This window comes from Aquarana catesbeiana, linkage group LG07, assembly GCF_042186555.1.
Source record: "Aquarana catesbeiana isolate 2022-GZ linkage group LG07, ASM4218655v1, whole genome shotgun sequence".
In the NCBI taxonomy this organism is placed as follows: Eukaryota; Metazoa; Chordata; class Amphibia; order Anura; family Ranidae; genus Aquarana; species Aquarana catesbeiana.
In genome coordinates, this window is record NC_133330.1 from 109877919 (window position 1) to 109899072 (window position 21154).

General features: G+C 41.3%; 1 protein-coding gene across 3 annotated transcripts in view; it reads left to right on the forward strand.

Annotated features, from left to right (window-relative positions):
* The window catches only part of TOM1 (target of myb1 membrane trafficking protein), a 532535-nt gene that overhangs the window by 460853 nt on the left and 50528 nt on the right, over positions 1 to 21154 (forward strand). For 2 of the 3 annotated variants that reach the window (XM_073592625.1, XM_073592627.1), the window contains exon 13: positions 7931 to 7990. The exons of the other annotated variant lie outside the window; for it this stretch is intronic. In XM_073592625.1, coding sequence (XP_073448726.1) covers positions 7931 to 7990 — 60 coding nt within the window. The remainder of the gene's footprint in view (positions 1 to 7930; positions 7991 to 21154) is intronic. 3 annotated transcript variants of the gene reach the window in all.

Genomic DNA, 21154 nt, shown 5'->3' on the forward strand with positions numbered 1-21154 from the left:
CTTCAAGCCATACCTCGCCCTCTTACTGGGGATATATTGCTTGATTCCCAGCCGGCCTGTGAAATGCACCAGGGATTCGTCCACAGATATGTTTTTTTCAGGGACATAAACTTCGGCAAACTTCTGGGAAAAAAAATGAATTAGGGGACAAACTTTATATAGTTTGTCAAAGTTTGGGTGATTTCGGGGGGGCACTGTGAGTTGTCATTGAAATGCAAGAAGCGCATTATGATTTCGTATCGGGACCTGGACATGGCTGATGAAAAAACTGGCATATGGTGGATGGGTTTGGTCGACCAATACTTATGAATTAAATTTTTTTTTGTAAGCCCCATGTTGAGGGTTAGGCCTAAAAACAATTTTAGCTCCACTACTGTTAGGGGTCTCCATTCAAAAGGGCAGGCATAGCTGGAGCTGGGGTTGGTTGCAATAAATTGTTGGGCAAAGAGATTAGTTTGGTCCACAATGCCTTGAATCAATTCGTTAGGGAAAAATAAATTTAAAAAATCCATTTGTGAAAATCCTGCAGCGTTGACCTGCACACCCGGCTGTGCTGTAAAAGGGGGGATCGTGGCTGAACCTGTGGTAGAAGGCAGCCACAATGGGTTTGCCAAGGAATCTGGAAGATGGTTTTGGGCCCTACTTCTTTGGCATCCACTTGTGCTGGGCCTTTCCTCCTGGGGTCTAGAAGCGCTTGTACTGGGCCCCTCCTCCTGGGGTCTACCCCTGCTGGCACTGCTGGTAGCTGCCTGGTGTTTAGACCGTCGTCTTTTTGGACGGACTACTTCCTCCTCTGATTCGGATCCTGATGTGCTGCCTTCGGGGGGCTCATATTCCGAATCAGAACCAGAATCTGAACTTAGCGGTGAGAGCTCCCCGTTGCTCTCATCGGTCAGACTCAGTATTTGGTATGCCTCTTCTGGGGTGTACACCTTTCTGGACATAGTGGCTGACTGGCTGTATGTACTCTGGTGGCATGTGGTGAGGTGGCAGGTACTCTGGTGGCAGGTGGTGAGGTGGCAGGTACTCTGGTGGCAGGTGGTGAGGTGGCAAGTACTCTGGTGGCAGGTGATGAGGTGGCGGGTACTCTGGTGGCGGGTACTCTGGGGGCAGGTGATGAGGTGGCGGGTACTCTGGTGGCAGGTGATGAGGTGGCGGGTACTCTGGTGGCGGGTACTCTGGTGGCAGGTGATGAGGTGGCGGGTACTCTGGTGGCAGGTGGTGAGGTAGTGGGTACTCCTGATGGACAGGTACTCCTGATGGACAGGTACTCCGAGATGACGGGCACTTTGAGATGACGGGCACTTTGAGATGACGGGTACTCTGAGATGACGGGTACTCTGAGGTGACAGGTACTCTTCTTTTTTTTTTTTTTTTTTTTTTTTTTATTTAGGAGGGGCGATCTGGGCACAGTAGTACATATGTGGTAACTCACTGTTAGCTGATCTCTTCTCCTCACACTGGATCGGTGTGTGAGGAGAAGAGCCCAGCAACAGCAGTTACTCACAGTGCTGTTTACATTAGTGACCGGCTGTGATTGGACACAGCTGGTCATGTGATGAAGAGCCATGTCATTGGCTACAGTGATCGGGGCTGAGCTGTATCCAGGGGAAAAGCCTCAGCCCTGATCACCGCTCTGCATCCGCCGGGAACCGGTAGAATACACGCAGCTTCCCAATGCCGCTCTGCATTGACATCCGCCGTTACCGCCGCCGCTTCAATACCCCCAGCGGGGAATGGCTGTGTCCTGAGGGACACAGCGGTACCCCGATTGCCAATTTGCGGGCCCCCGGGGGCCCGCAGTAGCGGCGGAAAGCCGAGGCCGTCATATGACGTCCACCCAGGATGGGAGATCCCATCTGTGGATGTCATTTGACTATGGCCGGGTATTGAAGCGGTTAAATCCATTCAAAATGTGCATACATGAAAACGGTCCCAATCAAAAGTGGCATCCACCGTGGTGTAATGAGTGTCAGAAAGCTTCTATATTCACCACATGGGCCATCACCAGTAGTTAGATGGACTCTTGCCAGAATCTATGGACTCTATTACAGAGTCAGGCCTGCAAACAATATCCTACTGTTCGATGCTGAGACCCAGATGGTTACATTTGATCCTCAGGATTATATTGGATATATATGGCCACGATGATGATACAAGATTCCTCATAGAATCAAAACAAATATGCCCACATAGTGAATCCATAAAACACATTTAATAAAAGTAAAGTGCAAGGCTACTCACATGATGATCATAAAAACAGAGCTGTGTATACTAAACATAGTAAACAATTCCAGAGATTGCATGCAAGCATAGCAACATCACATGCGTTAGCTCAGCCCAAGTTTCATCGTAACTGACATCAGGGGCATTACCACACCGTGGGTTGCCACGCCAAATAACTACCATTTCAGTAGGGAAAGTGACGCCCTAATTGCCAATCAAACAAATCTGTGTCTCTTTAAAGATGTCTGACATAATGTGCCAAGCCTCTTTCTGATTCAAAATGCCCGAAAGATGGCTAAGCCTCTTTCTGGATCTAAGATAGCTGAACAGCCGGAGGGTAACCTAACCTCTTTTTCAATTTAAAATGGCCCGAGTCCAAACCTCATGGTGATTAGCAAGAAGGCCAAGCCTCTTTATGGATCTAGAATGGCCGAACAGTCAGAGGATAGCCTAGCCTCTTTTTCAATTTAAGATGGCTGAACGGCCAGAGTCCAAGCCTCGTTGTGGTTAGCAAGATGGCAAATTGATACCCAGCTCCCAGCATGTGTCCCACCCCACTAACTAAAGGAGATATATCTCAACGGGCCAAATAAAATACCCACAGTAATAATCCAGAGGGGACTTAGCACCACCTGATGGCTGATGCAATATGAGAAAACATTGGACCCTAATTAAAAATGTTCTTGTATAAATATTTATACAAAATAAGATCTCACAACGTGCCACAACCCTAGATCTTATCACTGCGCTACAGAGAAACCTAATATAAATAAATAAAGCAACCACTTTAAAGGAATGCTGAAAATAAATAAAATCTACCAAACATGACCTTAAGGTAAATAGTGGCACTGAACACACAATAATGTGAATACACATATGTATTACACACCCAGTGAATAGCAGTGCATAAAAAATTTACCTAAAAATAGTCCATAATAAATGATGTCCAATAATGGATAAGTAATCCATGATAGAGGTCAGTTGATTGAGTGACTTGACACCACACCACGTGATAGAAAACGTGTCTCCACTTCCCCAATTTGATGTACACACACAGATACTATTTGCCTCACACTCTCATGTTCGAAAAAAAGAGCATTGCACACCTCAGGGTTGTGGATATCCCATCAATCGAGCCAAGCATCTGAAGACCAATAGGAATCCATAATATGTAAAGGAAAAAGAACTCCAAATAGTGCAATAACGTCAAGAAAACATCATTTGTTAAAACCATAGACGCCTAATGGTAATGTACTTACAAGAAGGCAAAATAAAAAGTGTATTTGTATGGAAAACAGACCCCAAGCATTTCCCAGTCACGGTGGACAGAAGGATGGGCACCGTATCTCACCTGTCCAACAAGCCAGTACACACGGAGCGTCACTTCCAGTTGCCTTATGTTCCGACTCGTTTTGTCATTATGACTTTGTCCTGGAATCCCAGGACAAGTCACTAAATTGGTATCAAGTCACTTAAATCAACCGACCACTGAAACATTAGCTAGGCACACAGTTAACCCTTTGATCGCCCCTGATGTTAACCCCTTTCCCAGCAGTGTCATTAGTACAGTGACAGTCCATATCTTTAGCACTGATTAATGTAATAATGTCTCCGGTCCCCAAAAAAAGTGTCAAGTGTCAGGCGTCCGATTTATCCGCTGCAATATCACAGTCCTGCTATAAGTAGTTGATCGCTGCCATTGCTAGATGCTATAACTTTTGCACAAACCTATCGATATATGCTTATTGGGATTTTTTTATCAAAAATATGTAGCAGAAATTGTCGGTCTTTTTTTTGTATATAGTGCAAAAAATGAACGCAGAGGTAAAACCACCAAAAGAAAGCTCTATTTGTGGGAAAAAAGGACATAACGTTCATTTGTGTACAGTGGTGCATGACCACGCACTTTTTAAAGTAACCCAGTATTGTATCGCAAAAAATGGCCTGGTCGGGAAGGGGGGTAAATCTTCCCAGAGGTGAAGTGATTAAAATAATCTGCAATTTAAGTATTCTTATGGCTACAGAGATTTTGGAGTGATGCCTCTGTAAGTAAACCTGGAACTTTTACACAGTATTTCTGTAATATACGGAATGATGGGTTGTGATGCAACTCACTAAATACTGTGAGCAGATAATGCATAATAGTACAATGTTGTTGTAGTCTGTTCAGATCTCATCAGTAAGAAGGCAAACAAATTTTCCTCCCTAGATTTTTTTCATCAAGAAGAACACAACTATCAGTCCCTCTCCACATGCCAGGGTCTTAGGCATAATCCTAGACTCTGACCTCTGCCTTCAGCCCCAAATCCAGTCGCTGTCCAAATTTTGCCGCCTTCACCCCCAAAACGTTTCCAGAATACACCCCTTCTTAACCAAAAACTCCACTAAGCTACTAATTTACTCTTGTCTCGACTATTGCAACTCTCTCCTTGTTGTCCTTACTCTACACAGACTGCCTCTTCTTCACTCCATAATTAATGCTGCTGTCAGACTAATTCAACTTACCAAACACTCAGCGTCCGGCACTCCCTCCACTGGCTTGCCCAACAAATAAAATTCTAAATCTTAACATACAAAGCCATCCACAACTCTGCCTCAAGCTTCCCCACCAACCTTGTCACAAAATATCACTAAATCGTCCTTTTCACTCCTCCCTAGACCTGCTCTTTTTTTTTATTTTAGAACAGTAAACTTTATTGAATGACATACACCGTTATACAATCAAGGCATATGTACAAGATACATAACCTAAAAATAAAAAAGGAAATAAGAACAGAGAAAAATAAAAATTCAATGGCACAATACAAAGTGATGTTCAGTGTTAAGAAAAACATATCAAAAGCAGTCAAGCAATTGAGACATATAATCTACATTGCACAGCATGAGAGCATGGATAGTAATCCAACAGGCAAAACAAAATCATCCAAGTCCCCAATACATATAGTGATTAGGATGGTCCCCCAACAATAATTAATCCCATGTTGAGCAGAGTAGGAGGGCAGTAAAGGAAGGGGGGGGGGGGGGGGCAGACAAATCTAGCAAAAATGTACTCTGATTCACCACCAAGGAGTCATATAGTCAGCTCCCTGGCCTTAACCCATGCCCCCAAACCTTATTGAACTTTTTAGGACAATTACGTCCAAGATAGGTAAGTTTGTATAGGGGCAACACCCAGTTAACAAGGGAGCACCTTTGTGATATCATGGGGGTTGGCTGTTTCCAAACCAAGAGAATAGACTCTAGCATAGTACAAGGCATAGAACAAAAACAAACTCTTGTAATGGGAGGTGTTTAATATGTCACATATTCCAAGCAAGAGAATCAATGGATCCATATGTACCGCCATCCCACAGATACCACCTCACACCAAAAAGACTGCAGAGTAGGGCAAGACCAAACCAATATGTATAAAGGTACCAAATTTCCGCATTACATTTGGGACATGCGGGGTCCAGAAGGGATAAATCATAGAAAGGCGGTGCAGGGAGTAGTATACTCTGTGCAGAAATCTAAGCTGTATCCATCTGTCCCTAGCAGAGATCATGAGAGGGAGATATTGCTGTATGCTTTCTTCCCAGTCTCCACCTGTTAAGGCGGAAAGATCACCCTGCCACAAATCACAGAGACGGGAGACTTTAAATGCATCTGCTTTGGCAATGCACTGGTACAAAGCGGACAGTGGTTTGTTGAGTTGGTCAGTTAGCAGCAAGCTCTCAACCGCATGGGATGCCAGCACCAGTGGAAAGGTAAATTGGGATTGAGCTGCGTACCGAAGCTGTAAATATCTAACATACATGACCTGCTATTGGGTAAGTGGCACCAATAGCCCATCAAATGTTAGTAATTGTCCATGGAAAATAATGTCCTGCCACACCTATATGCCATAGCGCACCCACAGGGACAGATCTGGCACAATTTGGAAATGGGGCAGTCAGGGATTACCCCACAGCAGAGTATGAGGTGACAGTGCTTCCTCCACACCCACCAAGGATTCCACCCGTCTCCACACCTGTAGAGTAGTCTACATAGGTTTGGTCACATTAAGGTTAGAGCGTGGCCACGGAACACTAGATTGCTTGGTTCAGCAGAGCTGCTTCCTAGTCCACTGCTGGGTTGCTGTGCACCTGAGAAAATCACCAATGGACGGTGACAAGTGTCGCCGCCCAATAATATTTTTGGAAGCAGGGAAGGGCCAGGCCACCTAGTGTGAGAGGGATTTGCAGAGTGTTCTTGGCCACCCGGGATGCACTGCCCGCTCAAATGAAGGAGGTTATCATTTGATCACGTTTGTTACTTGAATTGAATTCCAGGATTTGCTTGTCTTCAGCTGAGAGAACATGCAATAATTTAAGACTTTACATAAAGTCTCAGAAATGTTTTTTTAAGGTCTTCATGTTATATAGTTTAAATACCATATCATGGGTATATTGTTTATCATTGTAAAAGAACATGCTCCACACTTTCTGTTTGTTTTTTTTCCAGAAAAACAAAAACAAAAAAAGGTTTTGAAAAAATAAGAAAAACACGTTTTCCCAATTTTTTTCTCCCCCCCCCCCCAAGGCCTTCCCATCTCAAAATGTATCCAAGTGGATCTATCGAACAACTTGGGTACAACCAGCCTGTTGTTTTTTTTTACATGCGATTACTGCTGACGGCTAACAGAAATTATTGTGTCCTGCTGGCCGGAAGGCTTCCTGCCCCCCTCCTGCCGGCAGAACGGTGCAAGAGGCATTCCCCATCAACACTGACTTTGTTGATGGGGAATTGAGTGATTAACTTTCCTTCCACTTGAATCATCTATGGGCTGTTCAGTTAGTCTGCCTTCAGACAATCACTGAAAACCTCTACCTAAACAATTACTTTCTACTTCTTTCTTCAACTTAATTTCACAGTTATTGCCATTTTTTAATATTACTTTCTTTGCCGTTTTTTGATTGTAATCTCTCATGAACAGTCTCCCTTTATATTGTAAAGTGCTGCACAAACTGTTATAATTCACAAACTGTAAATAATCACTAAAGGGAAGCCATTTAGTTATCTGTACGAAATATGCAGGAATGCTGAAATAAAACATTAAAAGCCGGTATTAGTACTTTTCTGTTGTGAAAATTAATGTATAGTTAAAGCTGATCTGCATGTTTTAGTGAACTTTAAATAGTTTGTGTGGACCAAGCTAATCCAAACAAACTGCAGCAGCTGCATACATTGCATGAACTTTGTATTCATAGAATACAAAGCTTCCTGTGACTGGCTCAGCAGCGCTTGGCTTTCCCATTGTTACGGGAATAGGAAAGCAAGTTCCATCCCACTGCTGGCACACAGCACTGTGTACTGTATGTATATACATACAGTTCAATCAGCGGGCACAGCTGCTACATCGGTTAGTGAAGTAGCTTGGTCCAAACAATTTCAAGTTCACTAAAACTATGAGATCAGCTATGAGCATACATTACATTAAGGGCAATTTACATGCTTCAAAGCTTTACCGAGTTTTTTATCTTCAATCTTTGCCCTTGTATGTATGCACCATAAACCTGACCATGTTTCATATACATTTGATTCTGTCTGTAGTCAGACACTAGGAAATACTAATCATTTGTAGTTAGTGTTGTCAGACTGACTCTTCCATTTGCACGTTATTATGCCTAATAGCTATGAACTTTAATATAAATTCAAAAATAAAGACATTTTTTCATCCTACCAGATTCCAGCGTCTCAAAACAATTTTATGGAAGATATTGAGAAATGGCTTTCTGCAGAGACTGTAAGTTGTTCGATCTTAACACTTGAATAACAGCTTCAGACACTAAGCCTTCACAAAATTTCTTCTTAGATAAATACAATGTTTTATTCCTATGTGTTGATTTTTTGTAACGAAATCTAAGGACTGTTCTCTTTCGAACCATGTGTTGGCAGGCTGAATGTACTCAAACTGATCGAGCAACTTGGGTACCACCAGCCTGCCGGATTTTACATGTGATTATTGCAAGCAGCTGTTACAGCCGCTAGCAATAATCAGTGTTCTCCTGGTTTCCCCGGGCCAGAAGAACACAATGGCTCAGGTGGAGAGATATCCCTATCAACACTGTTTTGATGGGGGAATTGAGTCTTACTCAAAGCAAACAATTTGAGTTGAAGTTCCCCGTGTTGCCAGCTTATACAAAGGCAACACCTGGTTCACAGCTGACCTCCAGGAAGCGACCAAAGGAGGCTAAGAGGATTTCCAACAAAGGAGTATCTCTTTTCGTGCATAAAATGAAGTATAACAAATGAACAATCTAACATATCTATTTAGATGGGAGTCATAAAAAAACATTTAGTAGTAGAACTGTTGGGTCCAGCCCGAGAGTCAAACCACACACCAAATTACAATCTGAAGCAACCTGCGTCCAAAACAACTGCAGGGACAGACAAGATCACACCATGTGGAAAAAGAGGCCCCTGAGGCCTGGCATCTCGGGCATTCTGAAGACAGAGGGGTAAATGGTCGCCAGACGTTGAGGGGTATAATTCACCCTGTGGACAAATTGTAGTGACATAATAGCCCAAACAGTCCTCTCAGTTGGGCAGTTGCTGCCTTGAGCTCGGGGGATGTCCGCAGATGACCCTTCACCACCCCCTCGAGAGGCCCACACACTGGGGTCTGGGATTGTGCGCATGTGCGAGAGAAGATAGAGGGATTGCCTCCATAGAGGGATGTGGGGGGAGAATGTCAGGGTACCAATTTGTAAAGTGGAACTAAAGTTGGAAAAATAAACTGTTGCTAACAGGCAGTGTCTCTAATGTAGAAAAGACATGTAATGCCTCTTCTGCAATAATCACACCTACCTGCTTGTTTGCCATACCCTGTAGAATGTACACTGAGCTGTACATTTGTGATGCAGTTTACATTCCAGTACACTGCCAGTTGCATTCAGCATCGGCATCCAGAAGAAACTGGGTGGAAGATGCCAGCACAAATGCCGTTGTGGGTGTCGGACTGCTGGAAAAGAGGTAAGGATTACTGCTTGCACTTTAACCACTTCAGCCCCGGAAGCATTTACCCCCTTAAAAACTAGAGCATTTTTTGCGATACGGCACTGCTTTGCTTTAACTGAAAGTTGCGCTGTTGTGCGACCTTGCACCCAAACAAAATTGACGTCCTTTTTTTCCCACAAATAGAGCTTTCTTTTGGTGGTATTTGATCACCTCTGTGGTTTTTATTTTTTGCACTATAAACAACAAAAGACTGACAATTTAAAAAAAAAAAACTATTTTTTACTTTTTGCTATAATATCCCAAAAATTATATAGAAAAAAGAATTTCCTCAGTTTAGGCCGATATATACTCTTCTACTATTTTTGGTAAAAAATATCGCAATAAGCGTATATTGATTGGTTTGCGCAAAAGTTATAGCGTCTACAAAATAGAGGATAGATTTATGGCATTTTTATTTTTTATTTTTTTTGAAAAAAAGTTATTAGTAATGGCGCCGATCTGCAATTTTCTTTTTTTTTTTTTTTTTTTAATCGTGACTGCGACATTGCGGAGGACAGATCAGACACTTTTGACACTATTTTTGGGACCATTGACATTTATACAGCGATCAGAGCTAAAAATAGCCACTGATTACTGTATAAATGTCACTGGCAGGGAAGGTGTTTAAAAACTAGGAGGCGATCAAGGGGTTGAGTGTTCCCTCAGCATGTTCTAACTGTAGGAGGGGGGGTGGGCTCACTAGAACATGACAGGGATCACTGCTCCCAATCACTGTTAGATTTTACGCTCTAATGAACAGGGCCCTCTGATTCCTCTTGTACAAAATTGTAATGTAACTGTAATGTCTGCCTTCATTTTGTTGCTGCGCAAACTGTTGGCGCTATATAAAACCTGTATAATAATAATAATAATGTCACTGGGCAGAACAAGGAAATGCCTTGTTTACATAGGCATCTCCCCATTCTGCCTTTCCGTGCCACGATCACGGCCACCGGCAGACATACAGTCCACACTCGCGCGGCGTGCGCTCCGCTAGCCTGCGATAACGGAGGGATGTACGGGTACGCCCATTCGCGCAGCCATACCATTCTGCCAATGTACACTGTCGTGCAGTTAAAGAAGTAGTGCTGTTCTACTTTAAATCTGGTGATCTGGCCGGCAAGTCTTTTATTTTTCAACTTTCTATAAAAGACCAAGCAGCAAAAGTAGCAGGTATAGCACTGAATAAAAATGTTACACTGGCAGGAGTGCTTATAAATGGTTAACTTTACTATTTATGTAAGATCTTTACCTTGAAGGATAAAAAGATTTTTCTGTAACTGCTTAGTGTTACTAAACCCAAAACAGTAAAATCAGTCTGTATACAGTGCCTTGAAAAACTATTCATATACTTTGAGATTTTCCACAATTTGTCATATTACAACGAAAAATATAAATGTATTTTATTGGGATTTTATGTGATAGACCAACACAAAGTGGCACATAATTGTCAAGTGGAAGGAAAACGATAAATGGTTTTCAAAATTTTTTACAAATCTGTGAAAAGTGTGCCATGCATTTGTATTCAGCCCCCCTTTGCTTTGTAGAACCACCTTTTGCTGCAATTACAGCTGCAAGTCTCTTTGGGTATTGTGACAGAGAGGGGCTCTGTCGCTATAAGTTTATAGGAAAAGGTGACTCAGGAAACTCATTAAGGGTTAATGCAAGGTTCAGAACTAGCATCTCTCCAAATTTGGTAGTTCTGAATCAGAACATTCAATCCTGGATCCAGGTTTTGCTAGATGCCTGCAAACTGGCTCACTACACAGGTGTGCAGGGTCATTATATAGTCAGGTCTGAGAATTGCTCAAAGCTCTCATTTTGGCGACAGCTTTCAGTTTGGAGACGGAAGGTCTCACTGGGTCAGGGGGCCCCAGCAAAAGCCATGAGACAGAGGGGTCAGAGGACCCAGCCACAAGCCAGCAGGTCTTGGTTCCAGGATTTAAGTCAGCTCCTATCAGGGGTGTCAGGAGAACCCCAATCCCTAGGCCAGAGGTGGGCCATACATCAGGATGCTGCAACTGAAGGCTAGAGAGCCAAGTGTGCGCGAGAGCTGAATGACCGTCAAAGGACTGGTAAGAGGAGCAGCACTGCTGCCAACACGTAAGCCAGGTGGCTTGGTATTTTCGTTAATTCATGTTTTGTGTAAGAAACCCCTGCGTGAGCAACTGGTGTGAACTTTTCCTTTACTCAATAAAAGTGGGCTGCCACGCCCTAAAACTACAGTTTGTACTGGCACGGCTCATTGTAAATGCACCTGCTACTTGAGTTTATTCACCCCAAACTCACAGTATGTCCCTATCAGTTTTGCATATCTAGAGAGTGAAATTTTTGCCCATTCTTCTTTGCAAAATAGCTCATACTCTGTCAGATTGGATGGAGAGCGTCTGTGAACAGCAATTTTCCTTGTCAAAAGAAGTTTATTGAGTATACAATGTTATAAAGATACATAAAGTAAGTTTACAAGTATCTATAAAGTAAGCTCATTGTTTTACAGTAGGGTTTATATAGGTAAATATCATGAAATTTCAAATATTAAACATTGGGTTCACGTAAACGTAAATTAAAGATATATATCATTTCCTTAGTTACTTTTGTAGTTATTTAAATGATTTATACCTACTATACATATTGTTTACAAGTAGAGTGTATATAGGTCAAATAAATTCTGATAATGAGCTTTAGTCGTAAGGTGGAGAAAAGGAAAGAGAAAGAAGAAAAAGGGTTGAAAGGTAGAGGTATGGTCCACAAGGTTGTCAGTTTATTATTCTTTTTAGTTCTCTTTGAAGCCTTAGAATGGGTGTCTCTGTAAGTCATTTAATCTGTTACCATGGCAACAGGACAGAGTCATTGAAGTTTGACAAGAACTGTTGTTTTATCCAAGGATGCCAAAGTTTTTCAAATTTTGGAATTTGATTTTGATCGATGGCAACCATCTTAGCATGGGATATTGTATTATTCATTCTGTGAATTGTTTCTGCTAGTACCAATGTAGGAGATTTCCATGCCTTGGCCACTGTTTGTTTTGCAGCCGTTATTAGTTGGATCATAAGTTTGAATTGAGAGAGTGTTAACCATTCCGGTTTTAGATTAAGTAAAGTTAAATATGGATCTGGTTGTATTATTTTTTTAAATATTTTAGATGCAATCACGAAGACTTCCTTCCAGAAGGTTTGGATTACTGGGCACGTCCACCATATGTGTAAATATGTGCCTATTTCTGGGCATCCTCGAAAACAAAGAGCTGAGGTATTAAGTGAATATTTTGCCACTCTAGCGGGTACAAGGTACCAGCGAGTTAGGACTTTATAATTTGTCTCCAGTGCTAAGATGTTGGGTGAAGATGACTTAGATGTGAGCCATATGTTAGACCAGTCTGTGTCTTCTAAAGTTCGTCCCAGGTCCTCCTCCCACCTCTGAACGTAAGAGGGTCTATTAAGATTTGCTACTCCATATAATTGATTATAAGGTGATGAAATTGTACCTTTAGCAAATGGATCTTTTGTACAGATTGATTCAAAAATGGATAATTGGGATAATGGTGTATCCCCCTTTAGGAATGGTGTATAGAAATTTTTGATTTGGAGATATCTAAATATCTCAGAGTTTGGTAGATCATATTTTTCTCTAAGCGATGGGAATGAAAGGAATGATTTAGATGCTATGAAGTCATTTAGTGTCTGAATGCCTGATGTTGTCCAAGCTTTAAAAGAATTTGGGTAGATCCATGCCGGATAAAAGGCCGGATTTCTGATAAAAGAAAGGAGAGGATTGTGTGGAGATTGTAACTGATATTTGGTTTTTAGTTTATCCCAGAGAGATAAGAAGTGTTTAGTTATGGGATTATGAATTTTAAAGCGGTCTTTAGGATCAAGCCATAATAAATTTGATATTAATAGAGGGTCATTTTCTGAAGCCTCTATAAATACCCATAATGGGATTTCCTGTTTTGCATGGTATTTGGACAGACTGGCCAAATGTGCTGCTCTGTAGTAGTTAGTAAAATTAGGGTATCCCAGGCCTCCTTTATTTTTGGGAAGATGTAGTGTGTGTATAGGTATACGTGGTTTAGAAGAGCCCCATATAAACGAAGTTGCTCTTTTTTGTACTATTCTCAAAAAATAGGAAGGAATTGGAATAGGGAGGACTCTGAATAGATAAAGCAATTTGGGTAGAATAGTCATTTTGATTGCATTAATCTTCCCTATCCAGGATAAAGGAAGTTGCGACCATTGTTTTATTAGATTTGTGATCTGTCTTAATACAGGAGGATAATTGGTTGAGAATAAGTCAGAATGAGATGCTGTTAAATGAATTCCAAGATATGGGATTGATTTTTCTGCCCATGTGAATGGGAGTGCAGCCCTAGCCGGGATCAATTCCATGTTTGTGAGTGAAATATTAAGCACTAGGCATTTCTTAGGATTAATCATAAGGCCGGATAGGGCTGCAAACCCATCAAGAGCTGGTATTAAGTTAGGACCAGAGACCTGTGGTGATGATAGAAAAAGTAATATATCGTCTGCAAATATACATAATTTGTGTGTAATACCTCCTACTTCAATGCCAGTTATAGTTTGGTTTGTTCTGATGTATTGGGCCATGGGTTCGAGTATAAGGGCAAATAATAAGGGAGATAATGGGCAACCCTGTCGGGTACCTCTTTCGATATTAAAGGCTTCAGATTTGTATCCAGCATATTTTATATAGGCTTTGGGTTTATTATATAATGCTTTGATCCATGTTAAAAAGTGGGGTCCAAAACCCCATTTTTGTAATGAATATTGCATATATTGCCAGGATACTGTGTCAAATGCCCTCTTAATATCGAGAGATAGAAAACATAAAGGGATTTTCCGTTTTTTAGCAATATGTGCCAATAACACTGCCCTGCGTATATTATCGCCTGCCTGTCTATTTGGCATGAAGCCTACTTGATCTCTATGTATTAATTTTCCTATAATGCTATTGAGGCGTTTTGCTATTATTTTTGCTAATAATTTAATATCGAGGTTTAACAGAGAGGCCGATAATTCACACAGGAAGTATCATCAGAAAGGGGTTTTGGGATCATACAAACAATTGCCATTAGTGTTTCTTGCCGAAAAGAATGTCCATCTAGAAGTTTGTTAAAAGTTTCAGTGAGAATGGGAGAGAGTATTTCTGAGAATGTTTTATAGTATAAAGCCGAGTAGCCGTCTGGGCCTGGTCTTTTGTTAAGTTTTAGGTCTTTTATGGCGTTAGCAACTTCATCTATAGTTATAGGCTCATCCAAACTGCTTTTTTGATTCTGAGATAACTCAGGTAAGGTTATTTTTGAGAAGAAGGATTCAGCCTCTGTAGGATTAAATTCATTGTTTGTCTTGTATAAAGTTGCGAGATGTGAGTGAAATTTATGGACTATTTTAACTGGATTACAAGTGTAAACATTTTTTGATAATTTCAAACGTATTGGTTTGAAAGATTTGTTAGTTGAATTTAATGCCCGAGCCAAATATGTACCTGGTTTGTTTGTATTCATGTAGAAATTGTGTTTGGAGCGTTTGAGGGATTTATCAACTGACTCGGTGAGAAATAGATCGTATTCCAATCTAGATTTTTCCAGATGAGATTTTGTACTCTGAGATGGATTATCTTGAAATGATATGTAGGCTGCATTAAAATTGAGTTCTAGTTTTTTTGCTAGATTTTTGCGTTCCCGTTTAAATAGTGCCATTTGTCTTAGTATTGTACCACGCAAGACTGGCTTATGAGCTTCCCACAGTGTTATTGGGGAGATGTCTGTTGTATTATTAATTGATATGTATTCCTTTAAAGCTTGTTCAATGGCCATCTGATGTAGTGGGTGTTTGAGCATTATGTCCGGTAAGTACCACGTTGGGTCATGCGCTTTTGGTATGGCTGAGGCTATAGTAGTGTATAATGCATTATGGTCAGACCACGGAATCGGAATTATATCTGATGCAATAATTTCTGGTATCATTCCTATTGTTAGAAAAATATGATCTATTCTGGTGAAGGTTTGATGAGGGTGCGAGAAATAAGTGAATTTTTTTTTCATTGGGTTACTTTCTCTCCATGAATCTACCAGATTGTATTTGGAAAGAAGTTGAGAAAAAGGTAATCTAGAGGTTATTTTGGATGGTGTAAAAGGTGATTTATCTAGAAATGGGAGGAGGACCTGGTTCGAATCCCCACACATTATCACTGTTCCTATTTTGTGTGTATTAATCACTTGTAATATATGTGAGAGGAATGGTGTAGGTTGTTTGTTAGAAGCGTAGTAGGAAATCACTGTGATTGCTGTATCCATTATATAACCCATGAGTATCAGGTATCTACCTTCTGGGTCTTTAATTTCTGATGATAAGGTGAATGGTGTGGATCGGTGAAATGCAATTAGAGTTCCCCTTTGCTTGGTACAGGCAGAAGCCGTGTAAATTTGTTGATAAAAAGGAGAAATATATTTTGGAGTAGAATCTTTGGTGAAGTGTGTTTCTTGGAGGCATACTATGTGAGCCTTCTTGTTATGGAAAGTACGGAAGGCTTTGGTCCTTTTTTGTGGGACATTTATTCCCTGAACATTCAGGGAAAGTATATTCAGTGGTGCCATGGCAATAGATCAAATAGTTTTGACTTACTTTTTGTTATGCAGAGCTGACTGCGCAGATCAACCTGTGTGGACTGAAGAGATGAATAGATAGAAAAGAAACCAGTGAATTCTGGAGTAAAGAGTAAACAAAAAACATATGAGATTAGATGATACATTGTATAAATTATTTTTTGCAAGTAATCACAATTTACCCGTGAAAGAGAATAAATATCTCTCTCAGGGGAATAAGTGCCTTCGTCACACTCCCACATAATATGGTTGGGAGAATGAGGAGGGCTAATGGGGGTACACGGATCTTCCGCTTACAGGAGAGAAGTGCTATGTCAAAAGACATCAAAATGATGTTTCATTAATTGGAGTGCAGAATATAGTTTTTGTTGAAATTATTTATTCCAGGGTGGTTGTATATGGTTAGTCTTGCCCTAGGCTAAATAATTCAGTTAGAAAGGTACTGTTAATAACTTTGGTATTGATGAAGATAGTTTGAATTATTTTGGGATTTTAACCCTTTTAGAGTAAACAATTACATATTTTATTCATACGTAACTGTTTAGATATGTTAACTCATAAAATTGAGGTTGTATTGCTTCAGATTAGAATAAACAAAAACATAATTCTAGGAACTAGTTAGGTAATAATATATTTGTTTTAAGAAAAGAAAGAAAAAGCTTCCATTACTTCTGGATTATTGAACATATTTGTCCTAAAAAGTAATAAATCTATTGTTATTACCTGATAATATATAACTGAACAAGAATTTCCTTATTTCACTTATATATTCTAAGGCTATATGAATCAGAAGTAATAACAAATATAACTGGAATGTAACATGATCCCACACAGTGTGTGACTATCAGAATGCAGTTACATTCAGTTATAAATATAGGTTTTTTATAGAGAACCATCTCTTAGTATAATAAATGAAGAGATATCAGGAATTAGGATGTCAGTCCATTGAATCTTCTTGGTCCATGGATGATGTGGCATAACGGCCTCTTTTGTGAGAATGATGATTCCCATTTTGTTCTGAAATTTTCTGGGTGCTGCCTGAAGGTGAAGATGATGCCATTCTTCTGCGTGTGGGAGAGTTGCTGCTTGTGGGTTCTGTCAGATTTAATTTTAAAAGGGTTTGTTGTAGTTCATCTGCTGATCTGCTTCTGTAAATTGTACCTTGGTAGTTAAATCTGACTGAAAAGGGGAAGCCCCATTGATACATAATGTTGTGGCGTTGTAGTTCCATTAGTTGGGGTTTCATGGATCGTCTTTTAGTAATAGTAAGTTGGGATAGGTCAGCAAAAATTTGATAATTGTGTCCTTGAAAATTAAGTTCCTTTTTTTCTCTTGCAGCAATTAGTATTTGTTCTTTCGTTCTGTAATAATGAAATTTTGTGATTATATCACGTGGGGGTCCATCTTTCTTTTTGGCTGTGAGGGCTCTGTGTACTCTGTCCAGTTCTAAACGTTCAATAGGGATATCTGGCTTTAGTTCTTGTAATAGAGCAGTAATAGTAGATTGCAGGTCTGTCACAGTTTCAGGTATTCCCCTTATGCGTAAGTTTGAACGTCTGGCTCTATTTTCGTAATCTTCGAGCTTAGTTTGAAGTATTAAATTCTCTTTTTTTAATTGTTCCAATTCTGTTATATTTTCTTGGGTTGTAATTTCAATTTCATCCATTTTTATTTCTAAGGCTGCGGTGCGGTTTCCCAGCTCTCTTATTTCTTTGGTTAGGCTTTTTGTTATTTGGTCTGAGGTTTGTTTTAAAGCCTTATGAAGCATCTTTTCAAATTGTAATAATATTACTGGGGATACTGAGGAGGCTTGTGGAGAAGTTTGTGAGAGGATTTGTTCTGTATCTGACTCAAATGGAGAGTCTTGCTGTGACATTTTCTGTCTGTGAGAGCGCCCTGATGCTGTATCTTGTGAGGTGACTGGAGCTGCTTCAGCTGCAGTGAGTGCCTGTGAGCTCTTTGTGAGGTGATTTTTATTTCTGCCGCGGTTTCCTCCCAGTACCATATTTCCTTCCCAAACGTTCACAGTTTGTTCCCAGGGGCAAAAAGGTTCAAATGGATACCTTTTGAGCCTGCAGGCTCCGCTTTGTCCTTCTCTTCTCTCCTCAGCGGTGTGGAGCTCTAACAATGCATGTCTGCTCTGCTAGGCTCCGCCTCCTGCCACCGTGAACAGCAATTTTCAAGTCTTGCCACAGATTTTGACCTGGCTATTCTAACACCTGAATATGCTTTAAACTATTCCATTGTAGCTCTGGCTGTATGTTTAGGGTCGTTGCCCTGCTGGAAGGTGAACCTCCGCCCCAGTCTCAAGTCTTTTGCAGATTCTAACAGGTTTTCTTCTAAGATTGCCCTGTATTTGGCTCCATCCATCTTCCCATCAACTCTGACCAGCTTCACTGTCCCTGCTGAAGAAAAGCATCATTTTAACATAATGCTGCCCCAGGGGCCGACTAACAACTTGTGGTTCCCCCGGACAATAGAAGATCACGGGGCCCCCTGTGTCGTTTGTCACAGAATTTCAGCAGGTCAGAGCACAGGGGGTCAGGAAGGCACACTAAATGGGGAGCAGCAGAGCACATTATGGGGCACGTGCACATTACAGGGGGGGCGGCAAAGCAGGACACATTATGGGCTCATCCCTGGGCACACAGGGCAAATCATGGGGCACACAGTAAGGCACTTCACATGGCACATAGCAAGGCACAGGATACATCACAGGGCATGGAGCCCACAGTGGGGCACACAGCAGGGAACATCATGGGGTACACAGCAGGGTATGGGGCACATCACAGGGCATCAGGGGGTACACAGCAGGGCACGGGGCACATCACAGGGCATGGGGCACATCACAGGCACACAGCAGGGTTTATTATGGTGTACACAGCAGGGCACATGGTGCATCACAGGGGGCACAGGGCACATCGGGGGGTACACAGCAGGGCATGGGGCACACACAGTAGGACACATCATAGGGCACATTAGGCAATACAAAGCAGGGCATGAGGCACACAGGGCACATCAGGGGGTACACAGCAGGGCACATCACAGGGTATGGGGCATACAGTAGGGCACATTAGGCGGTACACAGCAGGGCGCATCACAGGGCATGGGGCAAACAAAACACATCAGGGGGTACACAGCAGGGCATGGGACACACATAGTGGGGCACAAATGTGTGTTTAGGGTGATAAGGCGTGACGCCAGTAAATTATTAAATAATCATGATGCTTAAAGCTGCCCCTTTTTTAAAGCAGATAAACCACTCAAATGTGAATTAATACTGAAATAAAAGTGTGGCGCTACCTCAACTCCATACGAATATAAAAATATAACTCAGAAGGAATATGGGAGAAATTGTAGCACAACAAGCTAATACAGATGTATAAAGGCATGTAAAAGTAGCAATGCCCACTCACATTTGAACGTCCTATATGTCAGCACAAACATGTAGAGCTTAGGTTGAGTCAACACGCCGTCCTGCAGGCCATGGCGTGCGTTCCAAACCTGCCCAAAGGTTGGAAACCAGCAAGACCAGATATGATGTCAGTAAAAAGCGGACAAACCGCCTCTGACGTCAGTAAACAGCCTCTGTTTGTCTGCTTTTTACTGACGTTGTATCCAAGCTTGCTGGTTTCCAACCTTTGGGCAGCGTTATGCACACCGTGGCCTACAGGACGGCATGTTGACTCCACCTAAGCTCTACATGTTGGTACTGACATATAGCACGTTCAAATGTGAGTGAGCATTGCTACTTTTACATGCCTTTATACATCTGTATTACATGCCTCCCAACTTTCAGAGATGGAAATGAGGGACACCTGTTGCCAAACGTAGGCATAGGACACACCCACTGCCACGGAGAATTGTACAAAAAAATAAATAAATGATTGGTTAAACCCAGAAGTGCTTTTTTACCACTACTATTCCTTTATATTGGTTTTTGAAATGTACAAATGCAGCAATTTAGAAATTGGATGAAAGGTTTAGCACTGTAAAACACTTTTAGTAGTTAAATATTGCTTTTTCTATACAACTATGTAGATCAGACCAAAATGAGGAGGACAGAGGGACTTTGTTCCAAATCAGGGACAGTCCCTCAAAATCAGGGACAGCTGGGAGCTATGGTATTAGCTTGTTGCATTTATGATTTCTCCCATGTTCCTTCTGAGTTATACTGCCTAGATTAAGAGGATCATCTCTGCTTATGCTGTCGGTTACCAGAAATACATCATAGCTCCAAGGTCTTTATTATTACTGGCTCTGTTGAGTCTGCACCTCTCATGCACATCTGTGGTGGAGCATGATTTGAAAGACATTGCACCTTATAATTATTTTGAATCACGGTGATTGGACTTTCTTGGTCTTTGCATTTTGTGAAGATTTATTAGGAAGATAGATAGATAGATATAGATATATATATATATATATATATATATATATATATATATATATATATATATATATATATATATATATATATATATATATATATATATATATATATATATATATATATATATATTTATAATTTTTTTTTTTTTTTTCAATTCATGTATTGATTTGATTGTCACCTTTTTCGTTATTGCACCACTCTGTGTAATTGTTAAAGGATTCATATGAAATGATCACTTATTTGTTATATCCATATGGAGTTCTGAGGTATAGCCACACCTTTTCATATCAGTATTAATTCACATAGTGGGTCACACAGTAGGGCACATAAGGAGGTATATAGCAGGGCATGGAGCACATCACAGGTCATGGGGCACATAATAGGGCATATCAGGTGGCACACAGTAGGGCACAAAGCAAAACACAGGGCTCACAGCAGAGTACATTGCTGCTGCAGTGTCCCAGCACTGGGATCCTCCAGACTCAGCACGGTGTCTCGGGGCAGCCATCAAAACCCCCCCCCCCTGGTCTGACCACCAACATTCCCCAGAGCCCTCCCACTGGCCATCTCACCAAATCCACCCACTGGCGTACACATGTTGCAGCCGCAGCAGGAATTATACACCCTGTCACACTACCAGGTGTAGCATGCCAAGCATGACCCATTCAAGTGAATGGGGCTGCTCTGCAAACACCCTGCAACTGCATGCAATGCGTTCAGTTACAACATGCTAGTGTGGGATCCAAGGGGTTAAAGCAGGTGGTGAAAAGACAATAAAATGCCTCCTCACCACCTGCTTTAGCGCCTTAGTCACTGTACTGCACAAGGCTGTAGGGTGCTTGCAGAGCAGCCCTAGTCACTTGAATGGGTCATGCGTGACAGGCAATATACCAGTT